The 18,576-nt window shown below is 41.5% G+C and overlaps 1 protein-coding gene across 2 annotated transcripts; it reads left to right on the top strand.

Annotated features, from left to right (window-relative positions):
• The first annotated feature begins 6,409 nt into the window (after positions 1–6,409).
• LOC4329008 (transcription factor bHLH133) lies at positions 6,410–14,205 on the top strand. 2 transcript variants are annotated; one of them, XM_015767529.3, is made up of 9 exons: positions 6,410–7,051; positions 7,231–7,585; positions 7,894–7,971; positions 8,208–8,273; positions 9,141–9,206; positions 10,443–10,550; positions 12,916–12,960; positions 13,261–13,305; positions 13,469–14,205. In XM_015767529.3, the coding sequence occupies exons 1-9, from the start codon at positions 6,729–6,731 to the stop codon at positions 13,619–13,621; spliced, it is 1,239 nt and encodes a 412-aa protein (XP_015623015.1). In that variant the 5' UTR covers positions 6,410–6,728; the 3' UTR covers positions 13,622–14,205. The 2 variants fall into 2 exon arrangements, with proteins under 2 accessions (XP_015623015.1, XP_015623016.1); XM_015767530.3 differs by lacking the exon at positions 10,443–10,550 and having other exon boundaries at positions 6,439–7,051.
• The last annotated feature ends 4,371 nt before the right edge of the window (positions 14,206–18,576 follow it).

Here is an 18,576-nt window from a genome sequence, read left to right as displayed (position 1 = left end):
GGTTGGTATAAACAACCGGGACTAAAGATCCATCTTTAGTCTCGGTTGTTTATACCAACCGGGACTAAAAAAGAATTGAGGTCTAACTCGGTCCGATAACTTTTTGAACCGGGACTAAAAATGATCTTTAGTCCGGGGCTAAAGATCAAAAATTTTTTTAACCGGGACTAAAAATAATCTTTAGTCCCGGTTCCTATTCGAACCGGGACTATTGTGGATTTTAGGCGACCGAGCAAAGATGGTTTCTCTACCAGTGGTAGGAGCAGTGAAAAATTATTAAGGCATGTTTGTTTAATTATTCAGTTTTTACCATGGATTATCTTTAATTATAGCAATAAATTAAATATTTTGATAAATAAACTTAACAAAACATGTGTTGTCATACCAATGCAGTAGAAGATTTTTTTTAAAAAAAAACTATTTCTCGAAGTGTATAGCAAATAACCCGGTGAATAAGATACAGTATATCTGATATATACTCCGTTTTGTCTTAACATTTATCATCAGGACAAACAACTCTAAGGCAAAAAGGCAAACTATATATTCCATTTGCTTGTTCAAAACAGCGACTAGAGGTAGTATATATATGTGAATATCATTCGATCGATCATAGTGTACGTTAGTTTCTTCGGTTGTTGTCATCCAATTAACTTCCGATCGATGAATCGATCTCGCTCATCGGCTCATGACCTGGGACGAACATATGCATGCACGGGGGACAGGCCAGCTGAGGAGGACTAGTCTGAATCTCAGAGAGAAGAACCAGACTTTTGCCTTCATTTTCCCTATTTCTGTCTTGCAAGCAACGCTCCTAGTTGCAAGGAGTACCACTGTCGATCTGCCAGTGTGCGCAAATACAGGCAGTAGCAGCTTGCTATTAATATTATTATCTGGTCTGGTTTGGTCTGGTCAACTTACTAATGATTAACTCCAATTGATTGTGCCCGTACTCCAATTCAGCTTACTATGACAGTAAGGCCTTGTTTACTTCCAAAAGAAAAACTTTTCACCCATCACATGGAATGTTTAGATACATGTATGGAGTATTAAATGTGAAAAAAAAAATTAATTACACAGTTTGCGTCTAAATTGCAAGACGAATCTTTTAAGCCTAATTGTGCCATGATTTGACAATGTGGTGCTACAGTAAACATTTGCTAATGACAGATTAATTAGACTTAATAAATTCGTCTCGCAGTTTCCTGGCGGAATCTATAATTTGTTTTGTTATTAGATTACGTTTAATACTTCAAATAGGTGTCCGTATATCCGATTTGACTACCAAACCTAATTTTTTTCCCCAACTAAACAAGGCCTAAGTACTGACATATATAGTAGTAAATATGTAGGCCCGTTTTGAGTTGGAGTACAAAACATACCCTACCATAATTTAGGTAATTTGAATAGCAAATGTGCTAGTTTAGATTGAAACCAAATACTAATTAGTAGTGCCCATGCTTAATATTCATGAAGACACTACTATAAAAAAGGCGGGCCAAATCCATCTTTTTAGGTGGACCGGCGTTCCGCCTATAAGCAAACGACTGTGAAAATAGATAATTTTCGCAGGCACCTACGAAAATCAATTTTTGCAGGCGGACGGCATCTTCGCAGGCGGCAGATTCACCTGCCTGCAAAGCAAATTTCAGCGAATAAAAAAAAGACGCCCCACCGCCTCCGCCGGCCTCTCCCTCCGGCCGACGATTGCTCTCCTCCTCCGTCCGCTGCCGTCCCCACAGGGGTTGCCGCCGTCGTCGCATCATCGTCGTCGTCGTCGTCGTCGTCATCTCAACGTCGTTGGCGCCGCCGTCGTCGTCGTCGAGGAGGAGGAAGCCGGCGATGGAGGCGGAGCCGACGGCGAGGAGGGGAACCGGCGGCGGAGCCAGGGAGGAGGGGAGCCGGTGGATCCGCCGCTTCACGGTGCCGCGAAGGTCGTCGTCGTCGCGGCCGAGGGGAGCCGACGGCTCGCGGAGGCGGCGTCGTGGTCATCATCGTAATCGAGGAGGGCTACCAGCGGCGGAGGCGGGGAGGAGTTGAGCCGGTAGATCCGCCGCTTCACGGCGCCGCGAAGGTTGTTGTCGTCACGGCCGAGGGGAGCCGACGGCTCGTAGAGGCGGCGTCGCGGTCGTCGTCGTTCATCGAGGAGGGAGCTGGCGGCAGAGGCGGGGAGGAGGGCAGCCGATGACGGAGGCGGAGAGGAGGGGAGCCGGTGGATCCGCCGCTTCACGGTGCCGCGAAGGTTATCGTCTCGCGGCCGAGGGGAGCCGACGGCGAGCGGAGGCGGCGTCGCGGTCGTCGTCGTCGAGGAGGGCAGCCGGCGGCGTAGGCGGGGAGGAGGGCAGCCGGCGGCGGAGGTGGGGAGGAGGTGAGCCAATGGGGGATATTTTTTTTGCTAAGTGTGTGAGGGAGAAGGAGAGAGAGAGAGGAGGGGAGGGAAATTAGTGGTGGAGAGGAGAAGATAAGGATGGTGGAGGAGAGGATAACGATGACTGATTTTTTTTTGGAGGCATGATTTTTATAGGCGGACCACATAAGGTTCCGCCTGCAAAAATCATATTTTTCCAGGCGGACCACTTAAGAGGTCCGCCTGCGAAAATAAAGGTATTTTTGCAGAGGTCCGCCTGGAAAAAATGATTTTCGCAGGTGGATGGTGAGCTCCACCCCGATTTACATTTTTCTAGGCGGCCATTTAGCTCTGAGGGTCATACCCGCCTGGAAAAATAAAAGGCCAACGTTGCTAAAAACCATTTTTCCTAGTAGTGAGATGAAGCTAGATATGAATTTTTTTAGGTAAATCTGTATATGAATCTTGATAGAACTGAATACACTTTCTTAATGTTCTTCCCAGTTAAATGCAGAAAATATATGGATACATACACACGTTTGTTGACGTTTTGATAATAGAGATAAACTGACCGGTGTGAAAACCAGTATCATTCTATAGATTACCATAGGACTTTGGGGAACATAATATTGTCAGATGTACATGTCCCCTTCTCCTCTTCCACAACGGCTTCATGCATGCATATGGTCCCTAGCTATCTACCTGCAGTGCAATGTTCTGCGTGTTGCTGCATATTTGGATGCGTACGTGGACCAATATATGCAGACAGTGTGCACACATATATTGTACGTTCAGCACTTCAGCTAGCTATATAGACACCAATTCGATTGATCACTGTGATCTGATGAGCCAATTTGCCACTGTGCATGCAGCTCAAGGCGCAGAAGATCCCATTAATCTCTGATGACTTAAGCTTGACGATTGCATGACGTGGTTACAGCCATTCCCGCTAATAATAAGCACCAAGGTTTGGAGCTAAAATTTGACTTTGTTAGAGTGTTCGTCATCATAAGCGCCGACGACCAGTGATTAGTAGATTCTTGGGAACAAAATGATAAGGCTTGCAGCTAGCTATGCATTACTAGCTGTTAAGCTACAACAACGCAAGTAGTAGGGTACAATCTCTAGCTTAATTCGATAATAAATTAGGCATTCACTATTCATAAGCTAGCTATCCATGTACTCCTACACCTTTTACAAATTATGTCTAGTTTAGTTTTGTCCATAACGGAAGCCATGTAGCATGTCAACTGCAGAAGGGCCAGCATATGATCTAGGGGTTGCAGTGACCTGAGTAGCATCCCAAGGTTCTTAATTCAAATCTTTATAGGAACGAATTTTAGACTAGGTTATTTGAGGGAGTAAGTTCTCAATTTAAAAGGCTGCATATATCCGTATGGTAACATGGAAAATATTATCTCCATCTTAAAATGTAGCTATTTCTAATACAATATCTTGTCCCAAAATAAAATTATTTCTCTACCTACCTCCTCCTCTCAACTAATCACAATCATTCTCCTTCACCTACTTTCTTTTTAACCAATCACACACTTTCTCTAATCATTCTTACATATTTTCTTAATACCCGTACCAACCTAGCTTGAAAATGTTTATATTTTGGGACGACGTAAGTATATTGAAAGTTTCTAAGTTCACATTTTGCAGTATTTTTCCTAAAAAAACTTATGGAATAACTAACATTTTTTCTCTAATTTTGAGATAGCTATCCCAAAATTAAGCAGGGGCCTTAGAACCTGGGCATGCTTAACTAAGTACTATATAATTAATTAGTTAACAGCCGGATTATTATATACAGTCTACATACTGTAATATTCAAATTAGATAATTATTTGTTTGGTGAATAGCCCACATGAATCACATGGACTACAGCTAATTTCTCCTTGAACAATTATTTTTGTACTTTAGGTGGGTACTATATCTTTGTGCGGTCACTCTCCGGCCCTAACGCAACATCACATAGGACAGAAAATAATTTGGTGATCTCCGAAAACCCCATCAGAGACAAAACTATAAATGCATCCTCCTGTATGTCTGACAGACTAACAGGACAAAATAACTGCATTGCGATGTGTTCATGAACACAATATAATCATAGAAAACGAAAGTTAGGAAGTATATATTGAGAGGTTTGACAAATTAACTCACAAACATGAGGAGCTAGTAGCTATAAGCCTATAAATATGTATGCATTGTCCGTAGCTGTTTTTTTTCCTTAATAACCTTTACATAGACTTTTAATAATCTCCTACATTTATCTGATGTGAGACACACACCTATACATATGCCATCTTTAATTTGATTGATGACTCATGCACACTAGTAGCACTTTACACATATGATTCTTTCCATGCTAGGGCAAGGACAGTACTGGTAGTACTATACTACTATGCTACACCTATCCAGAAGAGTTTGTAATATGAAGGACAAGGCAGGCTAGACAAAGATTTGGTACTGTCTCGATCTCATTCATCATCATCATCAACAACAAAGATATGTGTTAATTCCATCCCTAAAATCCGCAAGAAATTGGCTCGGTGTTTGAGGCCTTTAGTTTATGCATCCCTAAGCTGCAGAAAAGAGAGGAATGCTAGGAAGAAAGCACAAAGCCATATAAAGAACAGTTGTGCATGAAAGACGAGAAAAGATGATAAGTTCAGGCCGTCTGAACTCTGTAGAGCTAGCTAGTTAGCTAGGAATGGACATGTCAGCCAGGTTAAACTTAGCCTCGAAGAAACTTCGGAGTAATTTAATCACGAGGTGAACTTCAGAGTACTACAATTTAGACATGGGTTAAACGGGTGCCGATCGAACTGCCGATTCAGAGTAATACATATAGAATATAGTAGTAGTACGTATATCGAGTGTGATTCTAGCTAGGATTTAGGTCAATTTTGTTCCCATGCATGGACATATATACTGCCCAGATTAATTTTAAAAACCATACAAAAATGCTGGAATTCTTAAAGCTTCATTATTAGATGTGTTGTAAAGCTTGAGTAATATATTTATTTTTATGAGCAGAAAAATCTGAGGCATATATTAAGGTGTGTTAGGTATAGTCCACATCAATAGCTAATTTTTTAGAGCACAACTTAAAAGGTAAGAATGTCCCTCCCTAGCTAGTCTTTTTTTTTTTGAATCGTTGGTCCGTGGACTAAACATGAGGCTTTTTAGATACACTAACATAATTTCACAAGAAGATATATCATAAGAACAAGATGAGGACCGAACTTTGTGTGTCAAAAGAAATTGATATCAAATTTTATGTTTTTCTCTACTATCTTAAAAACACATTCGTTCTCCTCTTTCCATCCTAATCCCACATATAAAAAACCCGCTCCAAAAAATGGTGTAAAAAAACTGACCAACCAAGGCCTGTGTCTAGTTTTAGGAAATCACAAACTTTATGTTAGATGCAGTACTCATACAGTAAGGCCCTGTTTAGATCCTCCAAAATGGTAAAAGTTTTGCTATTTTGTAGCACTTTTTGCCATTTTGGATCTAAACACTAGTAGCAAAAGCTGGCAATTTGGCATTTGGCATTTGCTAGTCCATAGTAGCAAATTGTGTCAAAAAGTGTTTTGGGACCACTCCCTCTCACTTTAGTGCTAGAATGGCAAAATTTTAACATGCATCTAAATACCAACTAGTACTTTTGCAATGCCAAAACTTTTGCCATTTGCCATTTACCATTCCAAATGGATCTAAACAGGCCCTAACTTATGAGCAAGAATTCCTCTATCAATCAGACCTTGTTGGCCCATCCATGTATATATATTGCTTATTAGTGCAGCCTTTGTTATAGTACTCTCTCCAATCAAAAACCAAAAGCTTAAACCCTCCATATCTTCCTTTAGTTAAGGCTATTCTTTAAAGCCTGGATGCAATTCCACACCTTTCACTGACCCATTTCTTCACAAAAGCAAAAGTAGGCCCAAAAAAACAAAAGGGATGCCAGGGAGAGCAGCAGAAAAAAAAAGGGCAGCCAAGGAAAAGATAACTAGTAAAGGTGGAGATGGAGAGGGAGGGAGGCAAAATAAAACACATGACTTCTTTCAAGCTTCTTCCACTCCTCCACTAATAAGTTCTTATGCCCATGAGAGATTCCCTTCCCTCCAAAGGCTCATATGCTTTCTCCCTCCCCCCCCTCTCTCTCTCTCTCTCTAAAGGTTGACCTCAAGGTGTAAAAGGAGATCACTAGCTAGCTGAGAGAGAGAGCCTGTGGAGAGAGTGAGCAAAAGCTAGAGAGAGAGAGTGAGTGAGAGAAAGAGAGATCAAGTGAGTGCTACCTTGTTGCTTGGTTGCTAGTATAGCTAGCTTGCTTGGGTGGAAGATCATATCAGCATATCAAGGGAGAGGGAATATGGATAGGGGAGTCCTCCACAAATCATCAGCTCTAGTGGGGGAGATGGGGGAAGGCCATGGATGGTGGAGTGTGAATAATTTGAGGCCCCCCTTTGTTGAGCAGCTTCACAATCCGGCTTCTCTTTTCTTGCCATCCTCCACCACCACCTCCACTACTCCCTCCTCCTCCTCCTCTCCCCTCCATTCCTTCTCCTCCCTGCTGCTCTCGAATCACTATCCTCTTCCTTCTACTGCGACGACAAGCACCGCCGCCGCGCCTTGGCACGACACCGGCAGCCGCCACGGCCAACATCTCCAGGACTCATGGAACCATATCTTACTGTAATTCACACACACACATTCTCTCTTTTTTTATTTATATGTTTGTAATTGATTAACTTGATATTATTCTTGGAAATGGTCTGTTTCTAGAATTCTTCTGAACAGCTACATGAAATAATATTGTGCTAAAAACCTCATCTCTCCCTCTTTACATGGTCATATATATTGTGATCATCCAGTGGTGGATTGGCTAGTGGTGAAGAGGGGTACAACAAGAACTGGGAAGGCCAGGTGCTGTTCCCAACTACACCAGCTGCAGCTGCTGCAGAAGCTGATCATGGGAGCAACAGCTACAACAACATCTACAGCACCACCACGACTAGCCATGGGAGCAGCACGAGTGATGATGCTTCCCAATTGGCAGTGGCTGCAAGGCCGTCGTCTTCTCCATGGGGTGGCATCCATGGCCATCACCCCCACCACAACGCCTTGCAGCAGCAAGCTTCCTCCCCTAGGTCTTCTTGCATCACCTCTACCACCTCCCTTGGAAGCAACGGCGTGCTGGAGTTCTCAAACAACACTTCACCACGTGAGGTAGGGACAATCATCATTCAAGATAATCAGTCTGGTAATTTTTGTTTGTGTGTAGATTATTTTAGGTGCTTATCATTTACTGAGGAGTGAGGGTGGGTGAAAAAGTCTTTCTTTGAGGAAGCTCATCATCACCTTTTGGATGGTTAGAAAGAGAGATTCAATACTAATAGCTTTGTGTGGGTAGATAACCATGCATGAAAGTTTCACTCCTCCTGGAAGCAGTTAAGATAGGGAGCCATGTTGATAATTAATTAGTTATGTATGAAAGTTTTGTAACTTTGCTCTCCATCCTTTTGTGTTTCTCCTAGTGCATCAGCACAGCATCTGGAGCAGCTTTCAAGAAGGCCAGGACCCAAGAACCCTCTCCGGCTCAAGCTACAGTTAAGGTACTCTCTCTCTCTCTCTCTCTCTCTCTCTCTCTCTCTCTCTCTCTCTCTCTAGATCTCTCAATGAGCATGGCCCAATCAATCAGAGCAATCTAAGCTAGCACTGAAGCAATAGTTTGCTTGCTGAAACGGACAGGCATGGAATCATTGTAGGTTAAGAGATAAGGTGAGATGGGGTTGGAGATGGAAATGATGGCGTTCTTAATTAGTATGTTTTGCTTGTGCTTTTTCTTCAGGTGAGGAAGGAGAAGCTAGGTGATAGAATAACTGCCCTTCACCAGCTTGTCTCCCCATTTGGGAAGGTACATATATATCACTACATGCATGTTATTAGTCTTTAGCTTTTAGATTTCAACAATGGGAAGAGAATAATTGTCACTAGGCTAGTAGAATATAACAACTGAGTTCGTTGATCTGGTAAAGTTTCTTAATTATACAAATGCTAAGTGTTCAACGAACAGATGGTTATTTCTGTAAGGAATATATACAAGAAAAACCAGTTGGAAAGACAATGGATAAGACAATATTATAAGGTGCTATGACCACATATATACAATGTCAAGTAGTTCCTCATTTAGCCTCTTCTGAGATGAGCTGTAATTTTCCGGAGAATGATTAGACCTTGTACCTAATGGATATGAAAACGGAAAGAGTACGTATGTGCCCATGAGTATGGCACACCGGCTTAATTATTACTATAGTCCAATACATCAATGTATATATAAATTTAGATTAATGTAAATTATTCTTATTTCTAAGTAGTAAGATCTGTTCCTACATATATAATTAAGTCTCATTTATTTTGTTCATAAAATTACAAATATATATTTCAGTGAAACAAAAGGAAAAGACAAAATAGAAGTTAATGAAATTTGAGGGAAAACTCTACTGAGAATTATCTGATGCGTTGATGATCATATATACTCCTAATTAGTTATCTTTAGCTACTTTACCGAAGAAGGAAGTTATATATATCAATATATATAGGGGAATGAATGAAACTCTCTATAGAATAGGAGTATCTTGTGGTGATAGTAGTACTTTTGTATCTTTGTTTTTAACCCCTGATGGGTGATGACCAGTCATGTAGTAGTAAAAGAAGATCCAATATTCCAGAGAAAAATACAAAAAAGAGATCCTGACATGGGCTAACCTCTCTTTTATGCCAGACTGACACTGCGTCTGTACTCCTTGAAGCCATTGGGTACATCAGATTCCTACACGGTCAAATTGAGGTCCAGCTCTTTCTCTCCCTCTCATTTCTCTCCATCATCTCTCTCTCTCCTCCATGCATGCGTGCCCATACCTGCAGAGCAGCTAGCTCTATCAAATAATGCTACTCCCTCTCTTTCACAATGTAAGTCATTCTACCATTTCCCACATTTATACTGATGTTAATGAATCTAGACATATATATCTATTTAGATTCATTAACATTATTATGAATGTAGAAAATGCTAGAATAACTTACATTGTGAAACGGAGGAAGCAGAATCCATGAATCATAAAGTGTTTGTTTCTTGGTTATTGTCATTCGTACATGCGGCAGGTCGTTGTTCACTTTTGACACAACATATATACATACTTTCTGGAGACAGCTCCATTAATTGCAAGTATACATACTTTGACATAATAACATCTTAATTGAAACATTTCATAGCTAGGGTTACAAGCATGCAGAGATTAGCTTAGCTTAGCTTAGCTCCATGAAATGATGCATAGTAGATTGATAGAGTAAATAATATTATACAGTGATTTGATGTGCCAAAGAAGGAGCTAGACAGGTTGAAACAAAAAGAGGCAGGGCTCTACTATGCACCAATGCATGCTCTCTCTTGCATATTACAGATACTAAAGCTGCATATGTAGTATATGTGCCTGCGTTGCCATAGCTAGACCTATATAATCCCGGTCGATCCGTGCATGTGTGTTTATGTTTATACTGGCTTGTCGATCTGATCGATGCAGCAGCATATGCATGCATGCAGATGGTCAGAGAGAGAGAGAGAGAGAGAGAGAGAGAGAGAGAGAGAGAGAGAGAGCCAGGATGCAATCTTTTTAGCCTGCCTGCTGCTCATCTCATGTAAACAGTGCTTGCTCTCGCTTGCTTTGCCTTTTCGCAAAAGCAGCCACACGTTGTCCTCCCCTGTGCTGCCACAAGCCATCACACACCTTTTCTTTTCTTTTTTTTCTTTTTTTTGCCCCTCTTAATTAGCTTCAGTACGATACTCCCTCCGTCTTAAAAAAAAATCAACCTAGTACTAAAATCTTTATGTCTAGATTCGTTGTATTAGTAGAATGCGTCACATCGTAATACGAGGTCAAGTTTTTTTTAGAACGGAGGAGGGGAGTACCACCTAATACTACTACCATATAACTACACACTTACATTAAACCTAATTAACGAAATTTCTCACTCTAGTTAATATATATAATCTCCGACGACCCATCTCATGGTCATGGATCTCCAGGCTCTGAGCTCGCCGTACCTTGGCAATGGCGGCAGCAGCAGCAATGGTGGAGGTGGTGGTGGAGGTGGCTCCAACAGCAAGCTCCAGCATCAGCCAGAAGCCAGCAGGGTGAGTATATAGCTATACAATATCTACTGTAGCTTATATCCACTGTGCATGCATGCCTGCACTGCAAACGCCCCCCCACGCGCGAGAGATCGATGTGCACAATTCCCGACGTTGGCTGCAGCAGCAGGGGTTTTTTTTTTCTCTCATCATCACCGTGCGTGCCATATCCATCTGCACGCCTTCCATCCGCGGTTCGCATCGCATCACATCGCATCGCATCTGTATCCTTTTGCGTTTGGAATGGCTTTGAATTGGCAGCTAGCTGGGTCAACAAGGGTGAAAGGGAGCGTAAGTATTGGCAGAAAATATCCAGGCTTAATTTGCATTGGGTCGTCGTTGCATCTGCTGCTGCTGCTGCAAATCTGCAATAGCAGCAGCCTGGTCTTTTTTACCGTGGGCAAGGCATGCAGATGCAGATGCAGGCAGCTTCATTATTGGGTGGCGGCTGATAGATAGGAGTAAGTAGATCATCGGAATGAATGGTCGTTGGTCGTTGTTGTTACTTTGTTGGCGTGGTCCAAACGTAACCACGGTCCATATATATAGGAAAACCGTTTTCGTCCTTACTTAGTTGTTGTAGCATTATTTTCTGGCTCATATATATATCGATATATATGGTTGTTGGTACGTTGGGGGGTCGTCGATCGAACTCAGATCGATCACGCTTCAAATTAAGCCCAAACACATTATTTTACCATATGGTGCAATCTATCGTTTGTTTCTTGTTGTTTTTAAATCATATCATTTCAATGGTTTTTAAATAATTATCGTGTGAAAAATAGACACATTCAAATTAAGCCGGCACACATACAATGCATGGGGAGTAGGGAATGCATAATGATGGGGGGGGGGGGGGGTAAAACACATAAAATGTCATTGGAGACTACTATAGTAGAATATTGAGTTGCATGCACCCTTACGCGAGGCCTCCTCAAGCCCTTTAGCATGAAATAGAGCGCTAACCAAGATTTGATCTCGAGATCTTTGGATCTGATTGCATATTAAGTTGTGCACCAATCAATTCAAACTAAAAGCCACAACTGATTAGAAAAAGCAGACAATTCACTTTATATTCGAAAAAAAAACACACTCTCTATATATATTGGTTATTAACACTAGCCACTTTGTAGAGGATTAACAAAAACATTTAGTCCTCTAGCTATGTACAACAGTAGGTGACATAAGGCTTTGTCATGACAGAAACACAACAATGATTTGGTCGGTTGAAACCGATGAAAAATTGTTGGTTTCCTGCAACCACCTCACGATTAATAAAGTATCTCTACCTTTTTTATGTGCACAAAATATAATTCTATCAGTACTACTGCAATTTATTCTAGTTAACTTTATTTAGGAAGCATGACCCGTAGTACACACAAATAATATTGAAATCCCCTCACAGAGCTTGTCCACAATAAAGACAAAGGGTAATGTCAAGTGATTGTGTTCCAAGTACGTTGTCAATTACTATCTAGCATGCATCTATCTGTTCATATGTCAACTATAGTACAGTGGTGCGCACATATTTGTTGTATGTTTTTGGCAGCTAGGCTAAGTTGTTGGGAAAAATATATACTGATAGAAAAAACATATTCGTACATATAGTAGGTTGTTTTGTAATTAAATAACCACACACCACGCATAAAACCTTTTTTTTTTCCAACAAGAATTCTCTTTTAGGAAAAGGCTACATTAGACGGTCATACACAAATTTTAGACCAAACTTCAACCTCACAAATTTTAGCTAGTATAAGTTTATAAAATGTGCCCACAACTTCAACCTCACAACTATTTTCATGTAGCACATACACTTGAAATATTTTATCTAAAATTATGGCTTTATTCCAAACTATGTTGCCTGCACAGGTGTTGCGTCAGTACATTTTGTTAATTGTAGGGTTACGTTACTTCTTCATGTACTGCTCAATATAATATTATTCTGATCCACATTGACACATGCATTGAGTCTGCACACTGCAGAACAGGGAGTACACTTGCTATAATTAATTAATCTAATCATTGCAATTTTATTGTACTGGTCTCAATAGACTATTCTTCCGATCCATGGATTGACACATGCACTGATCTCTGCACACTGCAAAAAGAACAACAAAACTACCATATGCATGGGTTAGCTAGATTAGTTTAGATTAGGTTACGTAATGGCAGAACAAACTTTGCACACAATAATCAAGAATAAAAAGCTTGTGCTTATGATTTTATTCAGAGCATCGTATCTCTGTGAGATCTTTCGATAAAAGTATTGACAGAAACTTTATGCCTGACGAACCAAATGAGTATATATATGCTGGTCGATAAAAAAGCTAGCTGTTTGATTCCCTTTAATTGCTGTTTAATTTTATAGGTGCAAGGAGAAAGGAACAGCATATTTCCAGAAGACCCTGGCCAGGTATTAAGTAACTAATGAATTATTCGATCAATTAGTCATTTTTCCTTTATGGGATCTATACCCAGCTGATCAGTTAAGTAAAGCACAAAAGATGATCCTTTTGTTCCCAAAGGGGCTTTTAGTTTGTCTAAAGCTTTGCTTTAATTGGTCCATAAAAGCATCCTGGAAAGTTAATCATGGGGCCAGTACTTTGTCTCTAGCTTTACACCTTTAATAACTATCACTGCAAACTTAGCTTTGATTAATCACTTAATAACTAATACAACACCCTCTTTATGTGTGGTTCCATTGTACGAGCAGCTCCTACATGACAATGCCGTGAAAAAGAGAGGACAGCCTGATCAAGTGAGTCCTCATCCCTTAGAACGATACATGTACTCTCATCGATTTAAATTTCATGTAAATTACAAGTATACATAATTTAGCAAAATAATTGTAAAATACTAAATGGTGCCTACGATAATTTTGTGTGACAATAATTAACTCGATTAATTAATTAATTAATCAGGATGAAAGCTGTGAGGAAGCGAAGACGATGGATCTGAGGAGCAGGGGCCTGTGCCTGGTTCCGGTGAGCTGCACGGTGGACGTCGGCGTCGACGCCGGCCCGGCGGACTACTGGGCGGCGCCGCCGGCTTTCGGCATAGGGTTCGGCCGCTAGATCGATGCATGGTCCGGTGATCTCTGTGGGCGCCATGGCCAATGAAATGGCTGGCTCGGCTGGCTAATTAAGCTAGCTGAAGAATCAATGGAAATATAGAGATCATATCTTACATATTACATCACATGCATGCATGCTTGCATTTGGGTTAATTAGCTGCATAACATCAGGAGCAGCCATCCTGCTGAAAAGGCTGGTTCCTCTTGATGCTATGCACGTGTATGCTCATGGTTTGATGGGTGCAACAACAGAGTATATAACTGGTAGTGTGTGTGTGTGTGTGTGTGGCTCTTGTCTAGCTAGAGATTGATCTCTTTGGGTGGATTAATGGATTATTATGCACTGGAAGAATGAAGAAGGGTTAAGTTGTAGACAGCTGCCAGAGCGCACCTATGCTTGCTATAGCTTGGTGTTGATCATCAAACATCAGTAACACCCTTGTAATTTAAGTCTTTTATCTTGGTGAATGCATGCATGTCACCTTGCTTGTTCACGAAAATAATGGTCATGAATGTGTAATGCATGCATGTGTATCTACGTTTTAATTTATTGCTTGCTGTAATAAAGTCTAAATGGTTTCATCTTGCGAGACTGGCCCGTTCCCTTTTCAGGAAAAAAATTTGATAAAATTCCAATTTATTAAACTCTGCTCTCATCTTTTTTTAGAAATACACTACTGGAAATTTGTTGTGTAGTTGCCGAAAAATCGCCACTCCGGTATGTGCTTTTCCTGTACTATACAGTGATGCTCCTCAATTCATAGATACATATACCCTTTTCTCCTCCCTCCCCATTTGAGGAACTAGGTCCCGATTTTTCGATAGGTATTGATAACTCTTAATTTAGCGGAAACTTGACAGACACGATCCTGCCCTGCAATCACAACACCATGTCTCCTCTGGTTATCAACCGTGCTGAAACATTGACCTTACCGAAAAGACTAATCCTTGCACGCGAATTGAAGAACATAAGTAAGAACAAGGTAGATTGTAACTCAATCTGAAGATGAATAGTTAAGATCTCAAAGTTGGCATTACACAAATCAAACTAGCAACGAAACTGCAATGATAGAAATAATCTAAGCAAAATCTTATTCTAAACTATGATGGCTACTGAATAAATATTCTTAGGGTCGCCCTAAGGTGCACAACTCTTTGGGCTTAGCTCATGACATAATTATAAGGCACAAGACCCAAATCAGACTCGAATTGGATGATGTACATGGCTTGTTTTGTAGATTTTCGACAGCAAAGAAGGAATTTTGTCGTGAGACAAAAACCATGTGAAAGTAGATTCCATAAAATTTCTAACAAGTACTCATGTACCTTGAGAATCCTTCTGGATCAGCTGCTATGTCCGTTTGAAGTTGATGCTGCCGGGAGACCCGAATCCGAATCTAAGATATGCATGAACTTCATCTCTTGACTTCTATGGAGCAAAAGTGATCTGATAATATTGGAGTAGACTTGTGGAAGGTCTTGGTTTGGTTCCCAATCAACCTCTATGATCGTTCATTTCTTCCTTGCGCTCGGTCTCTTTCCCTTTACCCAAGCAAGTACCTTTGCAAACGAGAACACACAAAACTCATAGTGCAATATGTAACGCGTAAATCTCACATAGAAAGCAGGCACCTTTGCTTGATGAATACATAAGGTAGCTATGGTCATATCCGAGCTAGTGTTGTCCTTATCATCCTCCCTTTCTTGATTAGAAACCGTCATCGGTTTCATCTTGTCATTGAGCCTGTTAGGGCATGGCCGACACGGGGACGTGGACCGCACCCCCAGCCCTCCACATTAGACCATCCGCCAAAAAGCGTCGAGGAGCACGCGCCCGTAGGGAGGCGTGGACCTTCTGCACGTGCGCGCACCTCTGCGCGGGGAGTTGATGCGAGGCAAAGCTTTGGGTCTGGGCACCGCGTTGTGTAGGTCGATTCCTCGCGTTGTTGGAGCGGTCCCCCCTCTCTCAATCCACAGGGGTACAAGCTTGTCGCTCTTGCCCCTCTCGCCATTCGCTCGGCCGGTTTGCCCCTCTCTTTCTGCCTCGGTTCACCTCGCCGTGCGACGCACCGTCGGTCATCGTCGGCCATCATTCGCAGGCATTCCCGTAGGTCGCGGCGAGCCTCGTCGAGCCCCATCAGAGAAAACCCCCAAAAAGGTTAGTTCTTTTTATCCTGAACCCTAGGTCTGTACACCCTAGTCGCCACCCCCATTTTTGTTTGTTGATTTGGTTTTCCTTTGCGGTTCTAAGAACAATCTGTTTGCAGGTCGACATGGATCCGAATCCTCCCACTGGCTTCCCCAACATGTTCAATGACCCAGATCTGGTCACCAATCTTGGCAAATCTTCGAGCCAACCTGCCTTTGTCCATCCCCAGTTCATGTTCCCCTATGCTCATTCACAGTTTCCTGCATTCTGCACTCAACCCCCTCCACCTCTAGTAGTGGATTCACGGGCAGCAGCACAAGGGGCTCAAGATCTTGCCAGCACCATAGGGTTTCAGCAAATTCCCAACCCCAAGTGCCAAATCCCTAGCTGCCAATTCCAGATCCCCCACCCCAAGCTGGTGATGACGGGAGGGTCAAACTCTACTACACACATGATGAGGACCTAAGGCTGGTGAGAATTTTTGTTTCATCCTATTTATTTTGGTTTATGTATTGATGATGCTACTGCTGTGATGGGTGAATAATTGGTTGGTTAAGTCAATTATTTGTGAATGTTGTACATGTGGTGGATGAGTATCATTGGTTTATTTGTTATTTGTTAGTGAGTTAGTTTGATTACTTCAATGATGATGATTTTTGGAGTTTGTAGATGATAGATATGATGATGGTACTGAGATGGATTAGTTTGATATGATGATGTTAGTGAGTTGGGATATTTTTATAGAATTGTTAACTGTGAGTATTGATTGGTTTTAAATTTAGTTACTTATTTAGGGTGCCGAAACTTCTGTAAAAGGGTTTATGCAATTTATGTGCTATTGAGTTTCTTGCTGAGATTACATTTGTTCCATTTTATTTAAATGAAGATGATATTAAGGTGAGTGAAACTAGTATGTTTACCCCACTACATTGAATTGTTGGTTAGTGCTTGGCTCAACAATTCCACTGATCCCATTGAGGGCAATGGAAGGAAATATCATACTGTTGACGATTCTTAAATCATAATATCTGACCATCAATACTTGTATATAATGAAATAAAATATGGTATCCAACTTAGTGGTAGGGATTATTCCTAATCATTTCCACTAGTGTTGGTGAAATATTTGAATGCAGGTATATTAAGGAGAAAACACGTCCGTCATACGACAAAATACACCTCCGGACAATCAGGACACATTTACATGGATTGGAGGGCCCATATGTCAATCAAAACCACTTATAATTGGGCCAAATCATAGTACATGATGTTGGGGGCCCATTAACAACCTCCCAGCCAAAGGAGTGGCCAGAATGTGGGTTTTTGGGTTCGGCCAAACCTGTTCTGAGGCCGTTGATCGCCATCTTCCACGTTTACGCTCTTGATTTATTCCCAATGACGGTTGGAGGGTGTTTTGGACAATTCCCATAGTTGTAACCATCATATGGAGGCTATAAAAGGAGAAGCTCACTTCACTTCACAACACACACAACTTTGAGCTGAATTATAAGAGGCTCTATTGTATCTTTTGTACATTAGAAAATAGGTAGAGGGTGAAGGGAAGCTCTGGAGGAGTGCCCGGAAGTTTGGCGCTATCTCCGACTTCTACCTCAATGGGTGTAGCTTTCTAGGAGGAATTCTGGAGGAGTACCGGAGCTGTCGGTACACTCTGCTCGGGATCTTTTCTTATGTTATTTAATTATTTAGTCTAAGATAGATTTTCATATTTGCGGGTTCATTGTTTAGTATTCGTACTGAGTGCTCCAATACTAGACTCTGGATAAAGAAGGAAGTTTCTGCACAAGTATTAGATTAGTAATTAATAACTTAGGCATGGTGTCTAGGTTAGAGATTACCTTTGTTTATTGTGTATCCCATGGATTTGTCAGAGGTAAACGACAGTTGGTGACAGCCCTGAATCCTATCCTAGTAATCCTCCACGTTCGGATGCATCATAGAGCTATAGCCGGAACCATGCTGGCAGACTAGCAAGGGTCGGTGCCCGAAGCAGCAGATAGGAAATTACCTTTACTTAGCTTAAATAATTAAAACACATAGAAAGTCCTCTTTAGCCTAGCTAGCCTACCAATAGTTGTTGTCCTTGGATTGTCTTAGCCTTAGGTAGATTATACATGTTCCCTGAGTTCGAAATCCTTTTGGGGTCACCCGAAGGTGAAGTGCAACAGTGGTATTTCGTGTGCTTGCGGATTTATTTGTGGTCATAAGAAATACCAACAGGATAATCCAGTGTACAATGAAGAGAACTTTCGTCATCATTTTCGCATGAGAAAGCCATTGTTCCTTCGTATTGTTGAGCCACTTCATACTTCACACATCGTCTTAATGTACTTGGCCGGCCAGGACATTCACCCTTATAGAAATGTACTGCAGTTATGCGTATGTTAGCATATGCTTTTTGTGCTGACCAACAAGATGAGTATGTAAGAATTGCAGCTTCAACTTCACTAGTGTATCTCAAAAAATTCTATGAGGGGTTATTGAAATATTTGGTGACTGATACTTGAAAAGACATACAGTGGAGAACACTGAGTGGCTTCTCCAGATGCATGAGGCTGAGGGATTTCCTGGAATGCTTGGAAGTGAAGACATACAGTGGTGAACACTGAGCGGCTTCTCCAGATGCATGAGGCCGAGGGATTTCCTGGCAGCTTCTCCAGATGCATGAGGCCGAGGGATTTCCTGGAATGCTTGGAAGTATTGACTGAATGCATTGGAGGTGGCAGAATTGTCTTGCATGAGGTCGAGGGATTTCCTGGAATGCTTGGAAGTATTGACTGAATGCATTGG

Source organism: Oryza sativa, chromosome 2 (assembly GCF_034140825.1).
Source record: "Oryza sativa Japonica Group chromosome 2, ASM3414082v1".
Classification (NCBI taxonomy): domain Eukaryota; kingdom Viridiplantae; phylum Streptophyta; class Magnoliopsida; order Poales; family Poaceae; genus Oryza; species Oryza sativa.
Note: the sequence above shows the minus strand (reverse complement) of the source record. Positions and strands in the feature narration are given on the sequence as shown.

Bases quoted from the DNA above. Each gene is read 5' to 3' on its own strand.
- LOC4329008 (XM_015767529.3), top strand. From the start codon at position 6,729: ATGGATAGGGGAGTCCTCCACAAATCATCAGCTCTAGTGGGGGAGATG. The intron at 7,052-7,230 runs GTAATTCACACA...GTGATCATCCAG, and splicing joins TCATGGAACCATATCTTACT to TGGTGGATTGGCTAGTGGTG. The intron at 12,961-13,260 runs GTATTAAGTAAC...TTGTACGAGCAG, and splicing joins TTCCAGAAGACCCTGGCCAG to CTCCTACATGACAATGCCGT.